General features: G+C 39.2%; 1 protein-coding gene across 1 annotated transcript in view; it reads right to left on the reverse strand.

Moving 5' to 3' along the window:
* The window catches only part of STPG2 (sperm tail PG-rich repeat containing 2), a 268,987-nt gene that overhangs the window by 209,626 nt on the left and 36,176 nt on the right, over positions 1-23,185 (reverse strand). Inside the window, 2 exon segments of the mRNA XM_090267357.1 lie at positions 19,512-19,626; positions 22,746-22,847. Of these exon segments, the coding sequence (XP_090123483.1) occupies positions 19,512-19,626; positions 22,746-22,847 (217 nt within the window).

Raw genomic sequence — 23,185 nt, forward strand, 5'->3', positions numbered from 1 at the left:
AGTTTTTGTATTTTATGCTGTTTTAGTTTGTAACTAGCCCTATAGAAATAAGGTGATTAAAACAGGGGGAAGTGATAGCAGGGCCCAGGTGTTAGAGTTTAGCCTTAATTGATAGGCTTAAGTAATTGAAGCTGTGACTGGATAGACTTTCTTTATCACCAAACCTTTGCTTCTGGAATTTTGCCTAGAGGGTGGCGGCAGGCAGCAGGACCCCAAATTGCTTTTCGGTAGCATAACTACTATTGAATCAAGATTAAAGCATTTCCATCTCCCTAAAAATTATCCTGTGTCTTGTTGTATCATCCTTTCCTCTAGCCCCATAGCCCAAGGCAACCAGTGATCTACTTTCTGTCTCTATAATTTTGCATTTTCTAGAACTTCATGTAGACTTTTATGCTTTGCTTCTTTCACTTAGCGTAATGCTTTTTGAGATTCATTTGTGTTGTTTTGTGTATCAGTATTTTGATCTTTTTTATTGCTGTGGATGTCTGTGACGCGATATTCTAGCGTCCGCATCGTTTAGAGCTGCGACTCAGAACATGGCGCGTTCCTAGAAGCCGCTTTCGGCATCAGTGGGCGGCGGCGCGTGGACTTGCAAGCGTGGGGCGCGGGACCAACCGACGCCACTTCGTGTTGGACAGTGGAAGCTGGAGAGCCGGGCTATTCGGACTGAGCCAATTGGTTTCCATGGATCTCAATAGTGCCAGCACTGTTGTTCTTCAAGTCTTAACTCAGGCCACCAGTCAGGATACTGCTGTGTTAAAGCCAGCTGAGGAGCAGTTGAAACAGTGGGAAACACAGCCAGGTTTTTATTCAGTGTTGCTGGTAAGTTGCTTAAAAATAGTTATTATTTTTAATAAAATGAGACACTATTCTATTGTTTTAAAAACCTACTTGTGTTGGTGGTTTACTTAGTGAAACTGATCCAAATGTTTGGCTGCCATTGCACTGCCATTTACTAATTCGAGGCATGGCACTTGGAGGACATTTAAGAGATGTTTATTGTTGGGTGAGTATACCCAAGCAGGGTATTGGTAGTATCTGCTTAGAAGGTTACACTGCCAGTTTTCTATTTTAGCCTGTAAATGCTGCCCTCAAGACTGTAAAGGAGGAAAGAGGAAGGACATCTCTAAAATCAGAGAAGGAAAACTCTGACCCCAAAAAACCTCCGCTGCCTTGCGGCATACCTCTTCAGGGGAAAGGCTAAGGGAGTAAACCCTGACAGAAAATCCGGAGCCGGAGTCCCTAAGGCGGTTTGACATTGTAGTCAATACCGGCAACTCCTGCGGCGCACCTGAAGCCAAGCTGTATTGACTTTGTCTTTCCCTTGGACCCTTCAGCTGCGAAGAGAGGGGGGGTCTGCTGCATGGGCAACAGCAGACCCTCCATATCACCCTGCCCAGGCTCTGTAGCTTCAGTTTCACTTGAGAGGACACTCCAGCGTCATCGCAAGATGTCGACTCAACACGGGAGGAGACAGATACCGGTTATAAGCTCATCCGATTGGCGAAGGAAACGAGCGCCAGGGGTCTCCTCTGATGGTGGGAGAGGTCATCGCACCTCACTGGACAGCTACCGTCTCGCCATGGCTCGCCTGCCCCACTGGGTGCGTGGGGATCAGAGAGGCGCCTCTCGAAAAGTGGGCCACAAAACACCCGCACCAGTTAATTCCAAGCAAACAACAAGAAAGAAGCCTCCGGCTCTTCGCCTCGCTAGCTGGAACATCAGGACCATGTGCCCCGGACTTACTGCAGACCTTCCGTGGATCAAGGGTGCCAGGAAAACCGCTGTCATCGATAGGGAACTGGCACGACTAAACATCGACATTGCGGCTCTACAGGAGACCCGGTTGGCCGACAACGGAACTATCAGAGAAACCAACTACACCTTCTACTGGCAAGGGAAGTCTCCGGACCAACCAAGACAGCACGGTGTTGGGTTCGCTGTGAAGAACACGCTTGTTAACTCCATAGAGCCACCCACAGGAGGCACAGAGAGATTACTTACCCTCCGATTGTCAACAACTTTCGGCCCAGTCAGCATTCTTAGCGCGTACGCCCCAACCCTCTGCGCCACCACCGAAGAGAAAGAACAGTTCTACCATGCACTGGACGAAGCGTTATCCAAGATCCCCAGAAGTAACGCTCTTTATCTCCTTGGAGACTTCAACGCAAGAGTAGGAGCCGACCACATGGCCTGGCCCACCTGCCTTGGAAACTTTGGGAGAGGAAAGATCAATGAGAATGGTCAGCGACTGCTTGAGCTTTTGTGTCACCACGGCCTGTGCGTGACAAACACATTCTTCAAGTGCAAAGAGATCCACCAGGTGTCATGGAGGCACCCCCGCTCCCGTCATTGGCACCAGCTTGACCTCGTCATCACCAGAAGAACGGATATTGGCCGCACCCTCCTCACCCGCAGCTACCACAGTGCAGACTGCGACACGGACCATGCCCTCGTGGTAAGCAAGGTGCGCATAATGCCGAAGAGGTTGCACCACTCCAAGATGAAGGGTCGCCCACGCATCAACACCAGTTGTGTCAGCAACCCAGTTAAGACCCAGCAATTCATCAACAAGATGGAAGATGCACTCGGCGAGGGAGTGGCGGCAGATGACATTATCGAATCCAATTGGCCACGTCTCCGCGACGCCATATACAACTCCGCCATTATTGCTTACGGGAAGAAAGAGCGGAAGAACGCTGACTGGTACAAGGCTCACTGGGAAGAAATGGAACCCGTGATCGAGGCTAAGAGGAAGGCCCTACTGGCTTACAAGGTCACGCCCACTCCCAGTACACTTCAAGCTCTACGGGCTGCCAGGAACAAAGTCCAGAAGACCGCCCGCCACTGTGCCAACACCTATTGGCTAAACCTGTGCAGAAGCATTCAGGAAGCCGCCGATATAGGCAACGCACGAGGAATGTATGAGGGTATCAAGAAGGCAACAGGCCCAATCCCCTCCAAGATCGCCCCCCTTAAGTCCAAGACAGGTGAGGTCATCACTGACCAGGAACAGCAAATGCGGCGGTGGACCGAGCACTACCTTGAGCTGTACGCAACGAAGAACACCATAACAGACACTGCTCTTAACGCCATCCCAGACCTACCAGTCATGGAGGAGCTAGACACCCCACCTACTGCGGCAGAGCTCGGCAAAGCCATCGACTGCCTCACTTGCGGGAAAGCACCAGGAAGCGACGGAATCCCTCCAGAAATCCTAAAGAGCGGGAAACCAGTCCTGCTACAGCCGCTCCACCATCTACTCTGTCTCTGCTGGAAGGAGGGTTACATCCCCCAGGATATGAGAGACGCCAACATTATCACCATGTACAAGAACAAAGGAGACCGCAGCGACTGCAACAACTACCGGGGCATCTCTCTCCTCAGCGTCGTCGGCAAAGTATTCGCCCGGGTCGCTCTTGCCCGCCTGCAGACCCTTGCTTCCTGCGTCTACCCAGAGTCCCAGTGTGGCTTCAGAGCTGGCCGATCAACAGTGGACATGATCTTCTCCCTACGCCAGCTGCAGGAGAAGTGTCACGAGCAGCATAAACCACTCTACCTCGCCTTTATTGACCTCACGAAGGCGTTTGATCTGGTCAGTCGAAGCGGACTCTTCAGCTTGCTACGGAAGATTGGCTGTCCACCACATCTGCTTGCTGTGGTCATGTCCTTTCACGACAACATGCACAGCACGGTGTCCTACAACGGCGCAACCTCTGAGGCCTTCCCAGTCAGCAGCGGAGTAAAGCAGGGCTGCGTCCTCGCGCCTACGCTGTTCGGAATCTTCTTCTCCATGCTCCTCCAATACGCCTTTAAGGACTGCAGCGAGGGTGTCTTCATTCACACCAGATCCGATGGCAAGCTCTACAACCTGGCCCGTCTACGAGCCAAGACCAAAGTCAAAGAGGTGCTCATCCGTGAGATGCTCTTCGCCGATGACGCAGCTTTGACATCACACTCCGAAGAGGGACTCCAGCAGCTAGTCACTTGCCTTTCCCACGCATGCAAGGAGTTCGGACTAGCCATCAGCCTGACGAAGACGAATGTTATGGCTCAAGGCACGGGGACTCCCCCATGCATCACCATCGACGGATACACCCTGGAGGTTGTCAACGACTTCACTTACCTCGGGTCCACCATCTCGAGCTCTCTGTCAGTCGACTTGGAGGTCAACCGGAGAATCGCCAGGGCAGCCACAGTTATGGCCAGACTGAACCGGCGAGCGTGGAACAATTCCAGCCTCACTGAGAAAACCAGACTGCGCATCTACCAAGCCTGCGTACTCAGCACTCTCCTCTATGGCAGCGAGACGTGGACCACCTACGCAAGGCACGAAAGGAAACTCAACAGCTTCCACATGAGGTGCCTGCGACGCGTCCTGCATGTCGCCTGGCAGGATAAGGTCCCCAACACCGAGGTGCTGAAGCAAGCCAATATGTGCAGTTTGCATGCAGTTCTTAGCGAGAGACGCCTCAGGTGGCTCGGCCATGTCAAAAGAATGGATGCAGGCCGTATCCCCAAAGACCTCCTCTACGGCGAGCTAGCAGAAGGCAAGAGGATGACAGGGCGCCCAAAACTGCGGTTCAAAGACATCTGCAAAAAGGACATGACACAATGCTCCATCAATCTCAACACATGGGAAGTTCAAGCAGACGACCGCCTAGCCTGGAGGCTCGCGGTCAGGCAAGGTACGTCACGCGCGGAGGCTGCGCGCAACGAGGAGGCGGTCCAGAAAAGATCGAGGCGGAAGCAGCGTCAGCAGCAGCAACAACAGCCATCTGCCTTCACCTGTACCAAGTGCGGCAGGGACTGTCACTCCCGAATCGGACTGCACAGCCATTCTCGGCAGTGCAGATAGACTCTCAAGAAGCTACGCCATCGTCTCTCGAGACGGACGGCTGCCGACGACGACGACGATCTAGCTATCACAATTTTTAGCCTCAAAAACAAAAATACAACGATGAATTACATGCATCTACTTTTGTTAGTCAAATAATATTAGGGTATTATGATTATTGTGGGGGATTTCAAGATGGCTGCAGAGTATCTGGTAGCTCCGTCCACTTACCCCCCACACCAGACCCATCTTGCAGCTAAAGCACAGAGCAATCAACTTGAAAATCCAACTGAGTGTGAATGAGAACATGTGTGAGTGAGCACGTGTGTGGACAAGTATTTGGGTGTGTATACAAGTGTGTGGGTGCCTGTCTGCCCGCAAGAGCACTCGGTGGGGGCGGCGGGGTGCAGGCTCTCCTGGCAGAGGCGTTGCCACTGCCGCTGTCACCACCCAGCCCAGCGTTTCTGGATGCAAAGATTTGGAGCAGGAGCCATTTTGTAGAATTTGCTATATCATCTTTGGGAAGAAGCCACCAGAGAGGCTGAGCCTCGGCACCCAGATTTGTCTCTGTGATCTCTGTGCCTGCCACGCGGGGCTGTGCACCCCACTGCTGCTGGGAGCCAGGGTTCAGGAGACTGTGGTACTTGCCAGTGTGGGGGCGGTAGCCTCCCTAGCCCCGGGCACTGCTGGAACTCTGAAAGGGTTCACTGAGAAGGCTGCAGATCAGCTGGAGAGCCGGGAGCACCAGGGGAAGAGAGAGGCAGCCAGGGTGGTGCTGGCAGCAGAGACCACGGCAGGAGTCTGAGGCTGAGACTCCCTGAAGGGAGCGCCCCTCACCGTCCAGTCCTGTGTTATAGTTTTGCAGCTGGACTCTTCCCTTCCCTCCTCCACCCCATCGGGATGATATGAGACTTAAAAGAAGACGATGCACACAGGATATAATCCATTGATTTGGGGGAAAGGGAGAGAGGTGTTGATGGCAAAGAGAGGCATTGATAGGTGGCCTCCTGTACATGCCAGACTGAGGAGCCAACCCACACCTAGAAGCGCTCTCAAGGCAGAGGTGGCATGGTAGGGGCTGAGCCCCTTAGTCAGCCAGATGGGTGAAAGTTCCCACCAATAAATGGACCAATGAAAAATCAGGTCCCAAATAAAACAAGTGAATCAACATAACCCACACAAAAGACATTCCTAGAGCACCCAGATCAGGAGATCAAGGAGTCTGTACCGTGGGACTTTCTGCTCTGAGGAGAGCTGAAAACCACAGGAGATAAACCCATTATCCTTTTTTTTTTTTTCCTTAAATGGACAAAGCACAGGTTTTGTGTTTGCAGCTACCTGCTCTGGGCCCCAGCAAAGGGAGGGCAGCACTGACTGGGAACAGCCAAGCCTGGAGGAATCTGTCACAAACTGTGGATTGCCAGTAGCTTTGAAAGGCCAGTTGAAGGCCAGACATGGACAGCATTGGTCATTCATTTACACCAGACCCAGACATCTGAGTGGCATCCAAAGGGAGAAGCCAGAGGGAAGATCTAAACTGTGCTGAGACAAATATACTTGGCTTTCTCCTCACTATCTTAGCTACTTTCTTCTTTTTCATAGCCTTTTTATTTATTATTTTTATTTTTATTTATTTATTTATTTTTTTGCTGCTCTAATTTTTCCTGGCAGAGGCATTGCTACCACCACAGCCACCACCCAGTCTCATGCTTTTCTTCTGGTGTTCTAATTTTTCTTTTATAACTCCTGTTCTACTCTTATCTTTGATTATTCCACTGTTACCTTCTTCTCCTTTATTATTTTTGTTACTTTTTCTGTGTTCCTTTTTCCCATTTCCCTCTTCCAATTCATCACAAGTTCTCTTCCTCTTTCTCCTATCATAATCACTTTTCTTTCATCCCCTCATATCTTTTTCCTTTTCCCCTTTCCCTACTATTCCATTTCTGTTTCTGCTTTTAGTATTCTTTGCTCTCTTGTTGTTCATTTTGTTGTGGTGATAATGGAAGTGTTGCTTGTTTTGGTGGTGTTTTTGTGTTATTTAGCTTCATTCTGCTAGCATCTATACAATAGCATACAACACATGGCGGCTGTTGAGCCTCTTACTCAGCTAGACAGAGGGAAGTTACTTAGTGAGAACTACAAGGAACTTTATGGGACCTACATCAGCATGAAGGAGGACATAGAAATCTTGACTAAGAATCAGATCGAAATGAAGAATGCAGTATCTGAAATGAAGAACACACTAGAAGGAATTAAAATCAAGCTAGATGAAGCATAGGATCAAATCAGCAAGCTAGAATACAAGGTAGAAAAAAAAATCCAGTCAGAGCAACAAAATGTAAAAAGAATAAAAAAGAATGGATAGTTTAAGGGAGCTTTGAGACACAATGAAATGTAACAATATTTGCATCATAGGGATACCAGAAGGAGAAGAAAAGAAACAAGGGATAGAAAATTCATTTGAAAAAAATAACAAAACTTCCCTAACTTGGTGGGGAAAAATGTCACACAAGTCCAGGAAGCACAGAGAGTCCCAATCAAGATAAACCCAAAAAGGCCCACTGCCGGACACATCAAAATCAAAATGGCAAAATTTAAAGACAAAGAGAGAATCTTAAAGACAGCAAAGGAGAAACTAGTAAAGTATAATGGAGCTCCAATAAGTCTATCAGCTGATTTCTCAAAAGAAATATTACAAGCCAGAAGGAATTGGCACAAAATATTCCAAGTAATGAAAAGTGAGGACCTGCAACCAGGACTACTCAATCCAGCAAAGTTCTCATTTACAATGGAAGGCAAATTGAAGAGCTTCCCAGACAAAAGAAGGCCAAAAGAGTACATCTCCACCAAGAAAACACTGCAAGATATTGTAAAGGGATGGCTTTAAGAAGAATAGAGAAAGAGAGGAACTCAGGAAAATGGGGGGGGGGGGGTAGCAATGAATAAGTACCTATCAATAATAACCTTAAATGTGAAAGGATTAAATGTTACAATCAAAAGACACAGGGTAGCTGAATGGATAAGAAAACATGATTGCATATATGCTGCCTACAAGAGACCCTCCTCAGAACAAATGATCTTCACAAGCTAAAAGTGAAGGGATGGAAAAAAATATTCCATGCAAATGGACATGAAAAAAAGGGTGGGTAACAATACTTATATCAGACAAAATAGACTTCAAAACAAAGGCCATAACACCAAAGAAAGTCACTATATCATACTTAAGGGAGCAGTCCAACAAGAGGATATAACTTTTGTAAACATACATGCACCCGATATAGGTGCACCTAAATAAAGAAAGAAAATATTGGAGGACATGAAGAAAGAGACAGACAGCAATACAGTCATTGTAGGGGATTTTAACACCCCACTATCAACAATGGATAGATCTTCCAAGTAAAAAAAAAAAAAAAAAAATCAATAAATATGTTGCAGAATTGAATGACACTCTAGATCAAATGGACTTAATTGATATTTATAAGCATTTCACCTCAAAGAAGCAAAATACACATTCTTCTCAAAGATGCATGGATAATTCTCAAAAGCAGACCATATGGCAGGACACAAAACAAGCCTTAAAAAATTCAAGAACATTGAAATCATACCAAGCATTTTCTCTTGGATCACAATGTCTTGAAACTAGAAACCACCTCAAGGAAAAAACTCATAAACACTCAAACACATGGAGGCTGAATAACATGTTATTAAATAATGAATGGGTCAACAATGAAATCAAGGAAGAAATCAGAAAGTTTCTGAAAACAAATGAAAATAAACACACAATGGCCCAAAACCTATAGGGCACAATGAGGGCAGTACTGAGAAGGAAGTTCATAGCAATTCAGGCCTGTCTAAAAGAGAGAGAGAAAAGTCCTGGCTGCTGTGGCTCAGTGCATTGAGTGTCAGCCGGTGAGCCAAGAGTCGATGGTTCGATTACCAGTCAGGGCACATGACTAGGTTGCACATCAGGTCCCCAGTTGGGGGCGCGAGTGAGAGGCAACCACACAGTGATGTTTCTCTCCCTCTCTCCTTTCCCATCTCTCTAAAATAAATAAATAAACAAACAAATAAGTAAATTTTTAAAAAAAAAGAAATGCACTTCCCCTTTTTGTGTCTGCAGCCAAGGGAAAACACTTTAAAAAAGAAAAAAAGAGAGAGAGAGAGAGAGAGAGAAATCTCAAATAAAAAACCTAAACCTACATCTAAAGAACTAGAGGAACAACAACAAACAAAACCCAGAGCATGCAGAAGGAAGGAAATAATCAAGATCAGAAGTGAATTAAATGACACAGAGACTTAAAAGAAAAAAAAAAATTCAAAGGATCAATAAACCCAGGAGCTGGTACTTAAAAAATATAAACAAAATTTATAAACCATTAACCAAACTCATCAAGAAAAAAATAGAGGACCCTAATAAGTAAAATCAGAAATTAAAGAGGAGAAGTAGCAACTGATACCACAGAAATACAAAGGATTGTAAGAAATTAACATGAACAACTATATGACAAGAATGTTGACAAACTGGGCAAAATGGACAAATTTCTAGAAACATGTAATCTTCCAAAATTGAATTAGGAAGAATCAGAAAACCTGAATAGACCAACAACAGCTTGCAAAATTGCAGCAGTAATCAAAACACTAGTGACACACAATGCCCCCTGGTCCAGGTGGCTTCACAGGTGAATTTTACCAAACAGTCAAAGAATTAACACCTCTCCTTCTCAATCTATTTCAAAAACTTCAAGAAGAAAACTCCCAAACCCTTTTTACAAGGCCAGTGTTCTCCTAATCCCAAAACCAGGTAAAGACACAACAAAGAGAAAATTACAGGTCAATATCTCTGATGAATATGGATGCTAAAATTCTCAACAAAATACTAGCAAACCAAATCCAACAATACATGTAAAAGATCATACACTATGATCAAGTGGGATTTTATTCCAGGGATGCAAGGATGGTACAATACTAGCAAATCAATAAATTTGATATATCACATAAACAAAATGAAAGACAAAAATCACATGATCATATGAATAGAAGCAGTAAAAGCATTTGATAAAAATCCAGCACCCACTTATGATTATTTTTAAAAAACAGTAAAGTGGGAATAGAAGGAGCATACCTCAACATTATAAAGCCCATATATGAAAAACCTGCTGCCAACATCATGCTCAATGGGCAAAAACTAAAAGCATTTCCCTTAAGATCAGGAACAAGACAAGGGGTCCATTTTCACCACTCTTATTCAACATAGTACTGGAAGTCCTAGCCACAGTGATCAGGCAAGAAGAAGAAATAAAAGGCTTCCAAATTGGAAAGAGTGAAGTAAAATTCTCATAAACTTTCATTATTTGCAGATGACATAATATTGTACAAAGAAAACCCTATAGGCTCCACCAAAAAACATTTGATCTAATAAGTGAATTCTGCAAAATAGCAGGATACAATATCATTATTCACAAATCAATGGCATTTTTGTACAGCAACAATGAACTATCAGAAAGAGAAACTATGACAACAATCCTATTTACTATAGCAGCAAATGGTGATGATGATGACGATGATGATGTACCTAGGAATAATTTAATCAAGGAGGTGAAAACTTGTACTTGGAAAATTATAGAACACTGAAGAAAGAAATTAAGAAAGATACAAATAAATTGAAACATATACCCTGTTCATGGATGGGAAGAATTAACATCATTAAAATGTGCATACTACCCAAAGCAATCTATAGGTTCAATACAATTCCTATTAAAATACCAAGGGCATATTTCACAGATCTAGAATAAATGCTTCAAACATTTATATAGAACTAAAAATGTTCCCTAATAGCCACAGCAAACTTGAGAAAGAAAAACAATTTGGAGGGGTCACAATACCTGACATCAAACTATACTACAAAAAGACTGTAATCAAAACAGTCTTGTACTGACATAAGAAAAGGCACATAGATCAATGGAACAGAATGGAGATACCAGAAATAAACCCATATCTCTATGGTCAATTAATATTCAACAAAGGAACACATGGGTACAATAGAGTAAAAATATTTTCCTCAATAAATGATTTGGGGAGAACTAGGTTGGTATATGTAAAAAAATGAAACTAGACCACCAACTTATATCATATACCAGAATAAACTCAAAATGGATAAAAGACTTAAATATAAGTCATGATACCATAAAAGTCCTAGAGGAAAACATAGGCAGGAAATTTTCAGATATCCCACGCAGCAATATTTTTGCCGATATATCTCCTAAGGCAAGGGAAATAAAGGGAAAAATAAAAAAGTGGGACTACATCAAATTAAAGCACTTCTGCATGGCTAAAGAAACCAGCATCAAAATGAAAAGGGAACCAAATGTATGGGAGAACATATTTGCCAGTGATACATCGAACAAGGGTTTAATCTCCAAAATACATATAAAACTCATACAATTCAATATCTGGAAGACAAATAATCCAATTAAGAAATGGGCAAAGGACCTGAACAGACACTTCTCCAAGGAGGACATGCAGAGGGTCAATAGGCATATGAAAGGATGTTCAACATCACTAGCCATCAGAGAGATGCAAATTAAAACCACAATGAGATACCACCTCACACCTGTCAGAATGACCATCATTAATAAATCAACAAAAAAACAAGTGCTGGCGAGGATGCAGAGAAAAGGGAACCCTAGTGCACTGTTGGTGGGAATGCAGACTGGTGCAGCCACTGTGGAAAACAGTATGGAATTTCCTCAAAAAATTAAAAATGGAACTGCCTTTTATTCCAGTGACTCCACTACTGGGAATATACTCTAAGAATCCTGAAACACCAATTCAGAAGAACTTATGCACCCCTATGTTCAGAGCAGCACTATATACAATAGCCAAGTGTTGGAAACTGTCTAAGTGCCCATTAGTAGATGAAGGGATTAAAAAACTGTGGTACATTTATAACACATAGCAGAAAGAGCAAAGAATGAATTCCTACCCCTTGCAACAGCATGGAATAATATGGAGACTATTTTGCCAGGAAATAAGCCAGCTGGTGAAAGACAAAGACATATGATCTCACCTAGAAGAGGAATCTAGTGAACAAAATAACTAATGAACAAAACAGAACCAGAGACATGGAAACAGAGAACAGACTGACAGCTGCCAGAGGAAATGGGGAAGGAGGGAATGGTGGGAAGAAGGGGAAAGGAGTTGTCAAAGAGCATGTATGAATGACCATGGACATGGACACCAGTGTGAGGATGGACTGTGGAGCTGGGGGTGGGGTGGATGGAGGAGGGCAAAGGGGGAAAAATTGGGACAACTGTAATAGAAAAACAAGAATTTTTTAAAGAGAGAGAATGTAAAAAAAGTATTTCTTTTCCAAGTTTAAAAAAATCATCTTAGGGTATTATATTAGAAAAGAAGATAGAGATTTTTAATAGCAACAATTAATATATGTTAATGCCTTAAATGAAATGGGTGCTTTCACATCACTATTTCATATACAACACTGTGAAGTAGAAATTGTTATAACTCCCATTTTATTAATAAAAAAGTTCAGAGAAATTAAGTTACTTTTCAACATCCACACTTAATAATAAGAGATGAAGCAAAATGTCACATATCCGTTTTTGAATTCATAACCCCCATGATCTTTTTTCTACACTTCAAAGTTGAAAGTGAGGTCTCCTTGATTTATATCATAACTCTTCTTTATGTTATAGCAACACATTATTTACCATTTATTCAGCTAGCGTGGATATATAAAACAGAGTCTAAACATCATGAAAAAAGCAAAAGATACTTATAAATAATATAATAAATAGCCCATAGGCAAAAATTTAAGATTGTGGGTTTTTTTTTTAAATAATCAAATACCTGAAATTTTTATTCAACTCCTATTTGTGTATGTGGTATTTACTAACCTAACAATATTTTGTGATCCAAGCACATTATCCTTCCAAAAGAAAAAGAAAATGAAAACCAGGAAATTTCAGGGTCTCTACTGAAAATCATAAATTTAATGTCAAGGTTAGTGCATGGCCTAACTCACACAGTTGAGAGTGAGGTAGGTATAGAAAGTGTAAAGAAGGCATGGTATCAAAAACAGACAGTCAAGGCACATGAAAAATCAAAACAAAGGAAAAGATCTGAGAGCAATCTAATCCTGCCAAAAATCTCTTTCTGGTCCCAAGCTACTTTGAATGGCCTTACCCAGACTTGGTCTAACTCTGTAATAACTTCAAGATGCCTCCTGATACCTGACACCACAGTTTGCTGTACCTCCAACCTTTGCCTCTTCTCTAACTGGGGTAAGACATGAACTTTATGGGGTGTAGATATGGAATGTGCCCACAAAGTCAAGAGTTCCCCAGGAAGGAAGGTCCATCCTAACGGATTTACAGTCTAGAAAAGTATACTTTCTCAGAGTTGGCAGTAGAAAACCACTAATGACAGAGTAGGGTTGTAGAAATATTCATTTAGCTTCAATAATGTCAGGACAGATTGAAACCTTTTGTTTTCCTAGGACAATCCCCTAATGCACAAAAATCCCACATTATTATAAACCACATTGTCTCAAGATAAATTGGTGCATCCTGTAAATTTGGACTATGCAATCCCCAAAGATGTTAAGTATCCTCCAATTACTCACCTAAAGTATTGGCGCCACCTAGTGAAATTTTACTCATTCTTTTTAACAGATAAGCTAATACAGCAACTTCATAAATTTTCCATTGCTACATCAAAGAATTTCAACAGAAAAACTGTTAAATGTTTTTGTAAATTAAAGACTCCATTGATGTTAAGGAAGATATTTAAAAGATTTTTTACTGAAAAAAGACAATAGATATTCCTGTGAAAAATATTCCAGTTGAATAAAAGTTGGTATTTGTGTTTTTTAACTTAAGTTCACAGTAGAGTACAAGCCATAATACATTTAAAAATGTATTGTAACAACATTGTGTATACAACAGAATTAAATATAACTCAAGGAAAAATAAAGTTAAAACTCACAACCATTCATTAAAACATTATATTCATATTATTATATTTATATTTTGTTATACTATCAGAAAACACTTAAATCCAAAGACCTAGAGTATACTTGATTAATTATTTTACTTCTTTAAAACTTATTCTTCTAAAGCATAGGATAAATTGGAGGAAAGAGAAAACCTAAGAATTCTTTCTCTAAATTTAAATTTAAAAATTAAACTGCTCATTTTTCAGATCTTCAATCAAGTCATTAGAAAAGCATTAGTAAACATTATGTATCTCACTCCTCTGACTATAGGTATACCAAAAATAAGGAGAATGAAAGATTCTTGTCTTCTAAGAACAATGGCTTAATTGAGGACATAAGTTAAATATATTTATAAAATAATTCTATTATACAAGAAATAATATTACTCAGATTAGTCATAAGTTTAAACAAAAGAAAATAAAACTTACAGAACTCTTACAAGTCAATAACAACAAGACAAATAATCAAATTTTAAAATAGGCTAAGGATCTGACTAGATATTTTTCTAAAGGAGATATATAAATAGCCAATGAGTGCATAAAAAGATACTCAACATCATTTGTCTTTGGGAAGTGCATTTAAAAACCACAACGAGATACAACCTCACACATACAAGGATGGCTATCAAAAAGACAAAAAGTAGTAAGTGTTGCAAAGATGTGGAGAAACTGGTACCTTCATTTGTAATACATAGTGCACCTGCCTTGTAAAACAGCCCCACTGAAAGTTAAACATTGAATTATGATATTATCGAGCAATTTCAATCCCAGGTATATACACAAGAGAAATGAAAACATTTGTCCACAAAAAGACTTGTACACTAATGTGCATGGCAGCATTATTCTTATGCTCATTATTCTTATGCCTTTATTTAGCATATTATTATACTAATTATTTTATTCTTAGCCAAAAAGTGTAAACAACCTAAATGTGTGCAAGAAGTACTCCAAAATGTTATTTTTCTGTAACCTTTAAAGCTGGACACTTCTCCTTTCTCTTTTTCCCATCCTTGGGACCCCAAGATTAAAATATTTATTCAGTCTGTTTACTAGTTACGTTCTTTGTTCATAACAGCTATTGAAAATTCCACAGCGTTCACATATCTTTTCCCATATTCTCAATTTCTACTCATCTGCATTCAGGCAGCTAAGACTATAAAGGATATATGTAATAAGAGGCAATAGCCTGACATTATCTAACATGAAGGATCAAGCATTAAGACAAAAAAAGAAAGTAGCATCAGAGGCCACTCTCCCATGCATTTTCTCTCCTTGCCTAGAGAAAGTTCCGTGGGTAAGGGAGTAAAAAGACAAGCAAAAGATCTTAGAAATGTGTGCTTGAAAATGCGCCCTGAGACTTGCACTTCCTCACCCTAAGGCTGAGTGCTAAAGTTAGGGATGGGAAGGAGTGATTTATCCAGATGGGTTTGTGACTCAGAAAGAACACCCATGCCTCATTTCCCAGGTGGCTGCTAGGAAAGTGGCAAACCACAGGATTTATCCAACCTTCATCCAAGTCCAGCAGAAGGCAAGAACAGTAGAAAGTAATAATCGTGAGAGCTTTCTAAATAGAACTAAAAAGAATGTTATAATATTTTAATCACCACTAAATCTCCACCTCAGCTACCTGCAGGCATGTGTGGAGAGTTTACCTAAACCAGTCCATGTTACTGTCATTTTGTGTGGCCAGTCAGATAAAGACAAATACCATATGATTTCACTTATATGCAGAATCTAAAGAGTAAAATAAATGAAGAAACAAAATTGAAATAAACCCATAGACACAGAGTGGACTGGTGCTTGCCAGAGGGGATGGGGACTTGAGGGACTGGGTGAAAAAGGTAAAGGGATTAAGAAGTAGAAATTTGTAGTTACAAAATAGTCACAGGGATGTAAAGTACAGCATAGGGAATAGAGTCAATAATGTGTCAAATACAGAAAGATGAGACAGAAGGCAAAACTTAGACCATAATAGTTCACAGGACAGAAATGGTCTAGAGTGTTGTTTTTTGTTGTGGTGGTGGTGGTTTTTTGTTCATTTGTTTGTTTTACAATGAAAGCCATAAGACCTGACTGCCTTCCATTTACCTTACCTTACCTTTTTGGGAAAATCTGGCCTCAACTCATCGCCCATGTTTACAGTATTACCCCACCCACAAGATGACATGGATACTGAGACTTCCTACTAATGAGCCTTACTACTTCTGTGAGGCCACACTACTCAACCAAAGACTGGTCATCAATTCATCCTTCAGATTGTCCACGAGAAACTATGGACAAAGTAAAGGGGGTTCTATGGAAAGTCACTTCAGAAGGTGATCTGATCATAAATTCCTATGTGAGCAGGTCATGGTGGATTATCATGACTCAAGCATATAACCTTTTAGTAAAAAGTTTATCTTTGCCTTAAGCAAGCTCTGTCTATTGTCTATACATCTAGGGTGCCATATCTTTGAAATGTCTTCTTTAGACCTCTCCTTCTCAAGTGTGAACCACCTCTTCAGACTCATCCTTCTAAGATGTAACCACCCTTAAGAGAGCAAATAACCGTAACTATCCTGTAATCCAATCCCACCTTGCTTTCTCCCACCTTAATGTGACCTTTCTTACAACCCCTCCTCAATTTCCAATGCATAAAAGAAGCTGAAAAACTGCTATTCTCAGGAGCATTTGAGCCAAACCAATGCTCCCTGGCATTGGTTTGGCTCAAAAAATAACTTCTATAAAAATTCAAAACAAAGAATCCTACTTTAAATATAGACACATATAGATTAAAAGTAAATGGATGGGAAAAACATACCAAGCTAAAACTAATCAAAAGAAAGCAAGAATGGCTACACTAATTTCTGACCAGAGCAGATATTTAAAAATTATAGGGATAAAAAGGTCAGTATAAAACAGTAAAGGGGTCAATTTTCTGAGAAGACATAACAATTCTTAATGTGTATATGCCTAACAACAGGGCAGCAAACTATATAAGGCAAAACTGATAGAATTGCAAGAAGAAATAGATGAATCCATTATCACAGTTGAAGACTTCAACACTCCTCTCTCAGAAATGGACAGACCAGCAGACATAAGGACATAGTTAAATTCAGTAACACCATTAGTCAAGCAGATATAATTGAAATTATTTATAGTATTGAAAGTACACATATAAAAATCTAAGTTTCCACTTCAGGAAAATAAAATAAAAATAATTTTTTAAAAAAGAGCAAAAGAAAGGAAGAAATAAAAATTAGAGCAGAAATCAATAAAATTAAAAACAAGAAATGGGTAGAGACAATAAATGAAGCCCAAAGCTAGTTCTTTGAAAAGGTCAATAAAATCTATAACCCTCTAGCCAGGCAACTAAGAAAAAATAAAAAGACAACACAAGTTACAATATCAAATAGAGAGGGCATCACTGTAAGTCTGATAGACATTGAAATGGTAATCAATGAATGCTGTGAACAACTCTATGCCCATACATTTGATTAGATTAAATGAACAAATTCTATGAAAAACTCAATCTGACACACTCATACAAAAAGAAACAGATGATCTGAATAGGGATATATCCATTCAAGAAATTGAATCAATAATTAATAACCTTCAAAAACCAGGCCCAGATGGGTTCGCTGATGAATGCTACCAAACATTTAAGGAAGAAATTTACAATCTCTCTTAGAGGACAAAAGCAGAAGGAATATTTCCTAACTCATTCCAGCATTACCCAATACCAAAACTATAACCAAACACAGGTCCAGCTGCCTGCCGTAACAAGAGCCATACTCATGAGACGGGTGCTGATGAAAAGGAAAGTGGTTCATTCAGATGCCAGCCACGTGAGAGGATGGAAGACTCATGTCCCAAAGCCTTCTTAACATCTCAGTGTAGGCAGGGGTTTTTATAAGGAGAGAGAAGAAAAGCAGAACAAAGAGATCAAGGGAAGGAGATTGAAAAGTTTTCTGCATTCCAACCAGCACAGTCCACTATGATAAGGATCTTGAACCCGGTCAAGTGATGGTCTGGTGTGCATCATCATGGTTTTCATTATCCTGTTTTTACGTCATCTTGATTTTATCTTTGGAACTCAGCAAGCCTTCTGGAGCTGGAAATGACTGCAGGTTGGAGTCGTTATCTTGAAGTTAGTTCCTAGGATTCTTATACAAACATGCTATTTATCTATAAGCAACATATTAGTCAGAATTGGCATTTACAGAAACAATGTCAAAAGAATGGTGGGTGGCCCTGACTGGTGTGGCTCATTGGCTGGGTATCATACCACAGAGCAAAAGATCACTGATTCAATTCCTAGTCAGGACACATGCCTAGGTTGTGGGTTGGGTCCCTGTTTGGTTTCTATTTCACATCCATGTTTCTCTCCCTTTCTCTACCCCTCTCTTCCCCTCTCTCTAAAAAGTAAATAAAAATTTTTAAGAAGAACAGTGGGGTGGGTTACAATTCCCCACTGTAACAAAACCATACAAGTAAAGAAAAACAACAGCCCAGCTTTGGTTGGGTAGCTCAGTTGGTTAGAATATTGTCCCCAAATTCCATGGTTGTAGATTCAATCCCCCATCAGAGCACATATAAGAACCAACCAATGAATGCATAAATAAACAAAACAACAAATCAATGTGTCTCTCTTTTCCTCTTCCTCCTTCTTCTTCTTCCCCCCCCTCTCTCATTCTCTTTCTCTCTCAAAATCAATCAATAATCTTTTTTAACAAAATACAGACCAGTGTATCTCCTAATTCTAAATTAACACTTTATAACTCTTATGAGATTTGTAACTGTTATTTTATTAAAACAACCATATTATTCTGATATTGTTATTCTAATATTTCTGTAAATAATGTTTTTCATTGCTGATTAACATTCAAAGGAAGACCAAGAAAATCAAATGCAGACAAAATTCTTGATAAAATAGTTATTGATTTTCAACTGAGAATCGCGTATCTTTAAATGGACCCATTTTTAAAATGTTATCCTATAAACTTCATGTTTTTAAGTTTAAATATAATAATTTACTAAAGGGGGGAAATTCAGGGTTTTATTTGCCTATAAGTTCCAAATGAGTAAACTGAAACATAGCTACAAAAAATATATTTAATGAAATGTTAGGTTTTATATCAATAAATATACATGATCCAGAATAAGGAAAATGAAAGTATTACTAGGTACTAATCAGACTACACCTAGAATTTAATTTAGCTCTAGTATCACATGCTTTTCAAAAGGAAAGATTTACAAACTAAAGGAGACTCCTTGTTAACTTCAACAAAAAATAAGTTACAGTATTATGAAGTTAAATAATGAGCATAGTCAAAGGTATTTAGAACAATAATCTTTACTAGAACAGATAAAAGGAGATTGAAGGAAGTTATAGGGAAAGAAAAAATAAGTAGGTAGCAGGCAAGTAAAAAAAGGAAATTGTAAGAAACAGTTGTCCACTACTGAAACCAAAAGACCTAGGGTTGTTGAGTTCTTTATCACAAGAGGTGTTCAATCAGAGACAATGATGACCTGATGGAGATTTTAAGTACAGATTCTTCCACAATATTCATTGAGTGAAAACTAGCTACAGGAGATCTGAGAACTTTAACCTTGTCGGGATAAGATTCACTGATGTTAAAATCTAGAAAATAGATGAAATAGCTACTTTCCAACTTACCTTTTATTCCTCCTGCAATTTTATTACTTCATAAAACCATGGGAGATGTGGGCAATAATTTTCCTGTTGATCTTTCTTGATGTTAACATTTTCATAATGTGGTGTGTTTTTTTTTCTTTAAAAATTAAGAAATTGAGGAGTTCTCAACTTCAAATATAAAATATATAAGCTTACAGAATATTTTTACATGGACATTTTCTGCTTAAAAAGTATACAATAATATTATCTGGGTGTGTTAGGTCAATGTATTCTAAATTTTGTAAAATGTAAAACTATATTTACATCATAGTTTAAATAAAAAGCTACCAAAAGTTACCTATGTATTCTATTTATGATTTTAAAAGTATTTAAAATTTCAAATCCTTTAGTATTTAAATTATTACTAAAATAATAGGAATAATAATCCTATGCTATTTATATCATAAAATAATCAAGAAAAGAGCAAAAGAAAGATCTTTGAAAATGAAAGGGAAGCTTATCATCATCAAAATTTACACAGCCTCAAGAAAGAATAAGAAACTAAGTAAACAGTGATTAAAAGCCCAAGCTTTGGAGTCAGACAGCCTAATATGAACCCTAGCATTGCTATCTATTAGATGTGTGATCTTAAACAAATCACCTAACATCTCTAGGTGGACAGGTTAGATTTCCCACCTAACTGGAAATAGTAAACAATTCTCAAGGCTATAATAATTAAAGTAGATAATCATATTAAGTCTTTAATGCCTTACATACCTGTAATAAGTACACAGTAACTGTTAGCTATTATTATTACATGTATTATATTATAGGCTATACTACTACCTTATTCTATTTATTAAACAGAATTTTTTAAGACTCTCATATGAAACATTTCCAGTGAATTAATCAGAACATAAGCAGATTAAAAAGAAGATAATAGAAAAACCTAAAACAAATACTTTAGTTACATAACGATAATTATTTCCTTTGACATTGCTATAATTTAAATATGCATTTAACATATCAGTTCATTGTTAAATGCTGGCTTCACTTTTTTTTTTTTACATAAAATTCAATAAATGAACTTGTTTTCAAAACCTCAAATAGTTTTATAGATAACAAATTCCTATTTGAGGCATCAGAAGAGTCACATATTATTTAGGTCTATCTTTCCTAAACAGACCTATGAGCTCATCTTTCCATTTACGGAGGCCAAACATCTCCACTTTCTACTGTATCAAATCTCCCAGAATAATTCTGACCTGACCCAATAAACAAAAGTCAAAAAAGGTAGAAAATTTCAACTGCCAGAAGAAACCAAGACAACCTCATAAAAGATACAGTGAAGGCTTCGAAACCAAAAGACAATTATGGAAATGGTAACAACTGTACTGTGGAATGGACTCAGTATGGATACATTCCCAGAAGCAAAAGAAAAAAATGCAAATAGAAGAAAAGAAACGGGGAATAACAAAGATCAAAGAAAAAGCTAACATTAAAAAATAGGAGTAAAATGGGAGTGGGACAAAGTTGGAGAAATAAAAAGAGCTATTATAAAAAGACTACCCAAGTGTCTATCAGTAGATGAGTGAATAAAACAATCATGGGACATTTACATGATGGAATACTATTCAGCTGTAAAAAAGAAATTTTTGCCCTTTGAGACAGAATGGATAGACCTGGAGAACATTAAGTGAAATAAGTGAGTCAGAGAAAGACAAATAGCATATGATCTCATTTGTATGTGGAATCTAATGAACAAACTGAACTATCAAGTGAAATAGAGACAGACTAATAGATAGAGAGCAGGATGACACCTAAGGGTGGGGGAGGTTAGGGGGTAAAGAGATCGAGCAAAAAGGAAAAAGGACTCATGGACATGGACAACAGTGTGGTGATTGCAGGATTGAAGGGGGCATAAGGGGCCAAAATGATAATAAAAAAATACAATTAAAAAAATTTTTTAAATACTACCACATGAAATCAGAGCAATATGACCTGATAAAGCCCTGGTTATGCCTGATTCTTAGAAGTGTAGTGGAATGGAGGAAAAACAATCATCATAGAAATGCAAGCCTTTAAAAAAGGTTAATTTTGCTTTATATCAAACCTCAATAAAAGTGGCAGGCAGGCAGGCAGATAAAGAGATAGATAGATAAGCAAACCAAATTGGAAGGAAATGAGGATAAAATTAGAATACTAAATAATAAAAGCATATGTCATGGGAATGATATATATATATGTTAAATTTCTAGTGTAACTGCTAAAAGGATAAAAATATGAAGTGTATATCCCATATTAGGAAAGTAAAAGTATAAAGGACAATAGAGTGTAAATTCCCCAAAACCAGGACCTTTTTTTTTTTCTTTTTATTCTGTTACTAAGTTTAGTACTAGCACATAGCAAGAATTCAAACAATGTTTGTTAATGAATAAACTGCTGGAGTTTCCAGCAAGAGTCTAAGCTATATCCACCACTGGTATACAGATGTATCTGAATCAGTCTACCAAACTAATTGGTAATCACTGTGGTGCTTTTTTTGAGAAATCTAATTCTATAATAGAAAAATAATAAGGCAGATAACATGAACCCTGTTAAAAAAAATTAACAATGAAAATGAACGGTAGATTCTGAGGGCAATGTGGTATTTGTTACTTAATTCTGTCTCCCATAGACCCTTGTCTAAGGCCTTACTAACCAGGAGAAAGTAAAGACAGTTATTTTGCCAGAAATGTATCTCCTAGTTAAATTTCATTAATATTACCTCCAACCTGTTGTTATGGCTCTTATTTACACCAAGAATACCTTCTAGATCTGTCATGTAGTCAGCGACAAAATGAACAATCCTGAGTCAACTTTTTAAATATTTTCTTGGACTTTTTGTCTGCTTTATAATATAATTAAAGACAGTATATTTTAGCACTTAGATAGATGGGCTATGTAATTGAACAGGCCTTAGGTAAAGTCTAGCTCATCCACTTAATAGCAGCATAATCTTGAACATGTTCTTTATGCTTTCTGACACCTGCATTTCTAACTGATAAAAGAAGTATAACAATAGTAACTATGCAGAGACTTATGAAGATTGAATGAAGTAATACATGTAAAGCAGGGGGGCCCAGGATCTGGTTCACAAAAAACAATATATCATATAATACTTCTTGAAGTTTTTATACTGGTTTTCCCTTTTTTAACAGTATAAGCTAGTCTAAATATTAGAATACTTTATAGTAAAAAACTTCATTTAGAGTATACTGTTTTTTTTTTACTTACTGGACTATATCGTACTGTTCAGGGCCAGGCTCTGACTTTGTAGGTAACACTAGTCTTCTTAAAGAGTTGCCAAAGTGTATCGCCTTGTATCTTAAAGTTTCACTGGAAAAATCGTGTTTTTTAAAAAAGTGAAGATAAGATATAGTTTAAATAAGTCATGAAGTAATTTTTAACTTTATTTAAGTCTAAAGCTAAAGCAAGGATAACCTTGGCCAAGGGGGTTTCATTGGTAAATGATCGATCTCAAGTTAAGTTATTACTGCTATGCTCATCCCACACCTGAGTCAGCGAGCATTCCTAAAGAAGTGCCTCTCAGTTTAGCATGTCCTCAACCAACAAGAAAAGCTTTGTTCTTGGCACTATATTCAGCAACCTAACGCCTTAAGGTCAAAGGAAATGAGCTCCTTGTTTGTTATTTAAAACAGGGGCAGGGCAGAATT

This window comes from Furipterus horrens, unplaced genomic scaffold (assembly GCF_987537825.1).
Source record: "Furipterus horrens unplaced genomic scaffold, mFurHor1.1.pri manual_scaffold_2, whole genome shotgun sequence".
In the NCBI taxonomy this organism is placed as follows: domain Eukaryota; kingdom Metazoa; phylum Chordata; class Mammalia; order Chiroptera; family Furipteridae; genus Furipterus; species Furipterus horrens.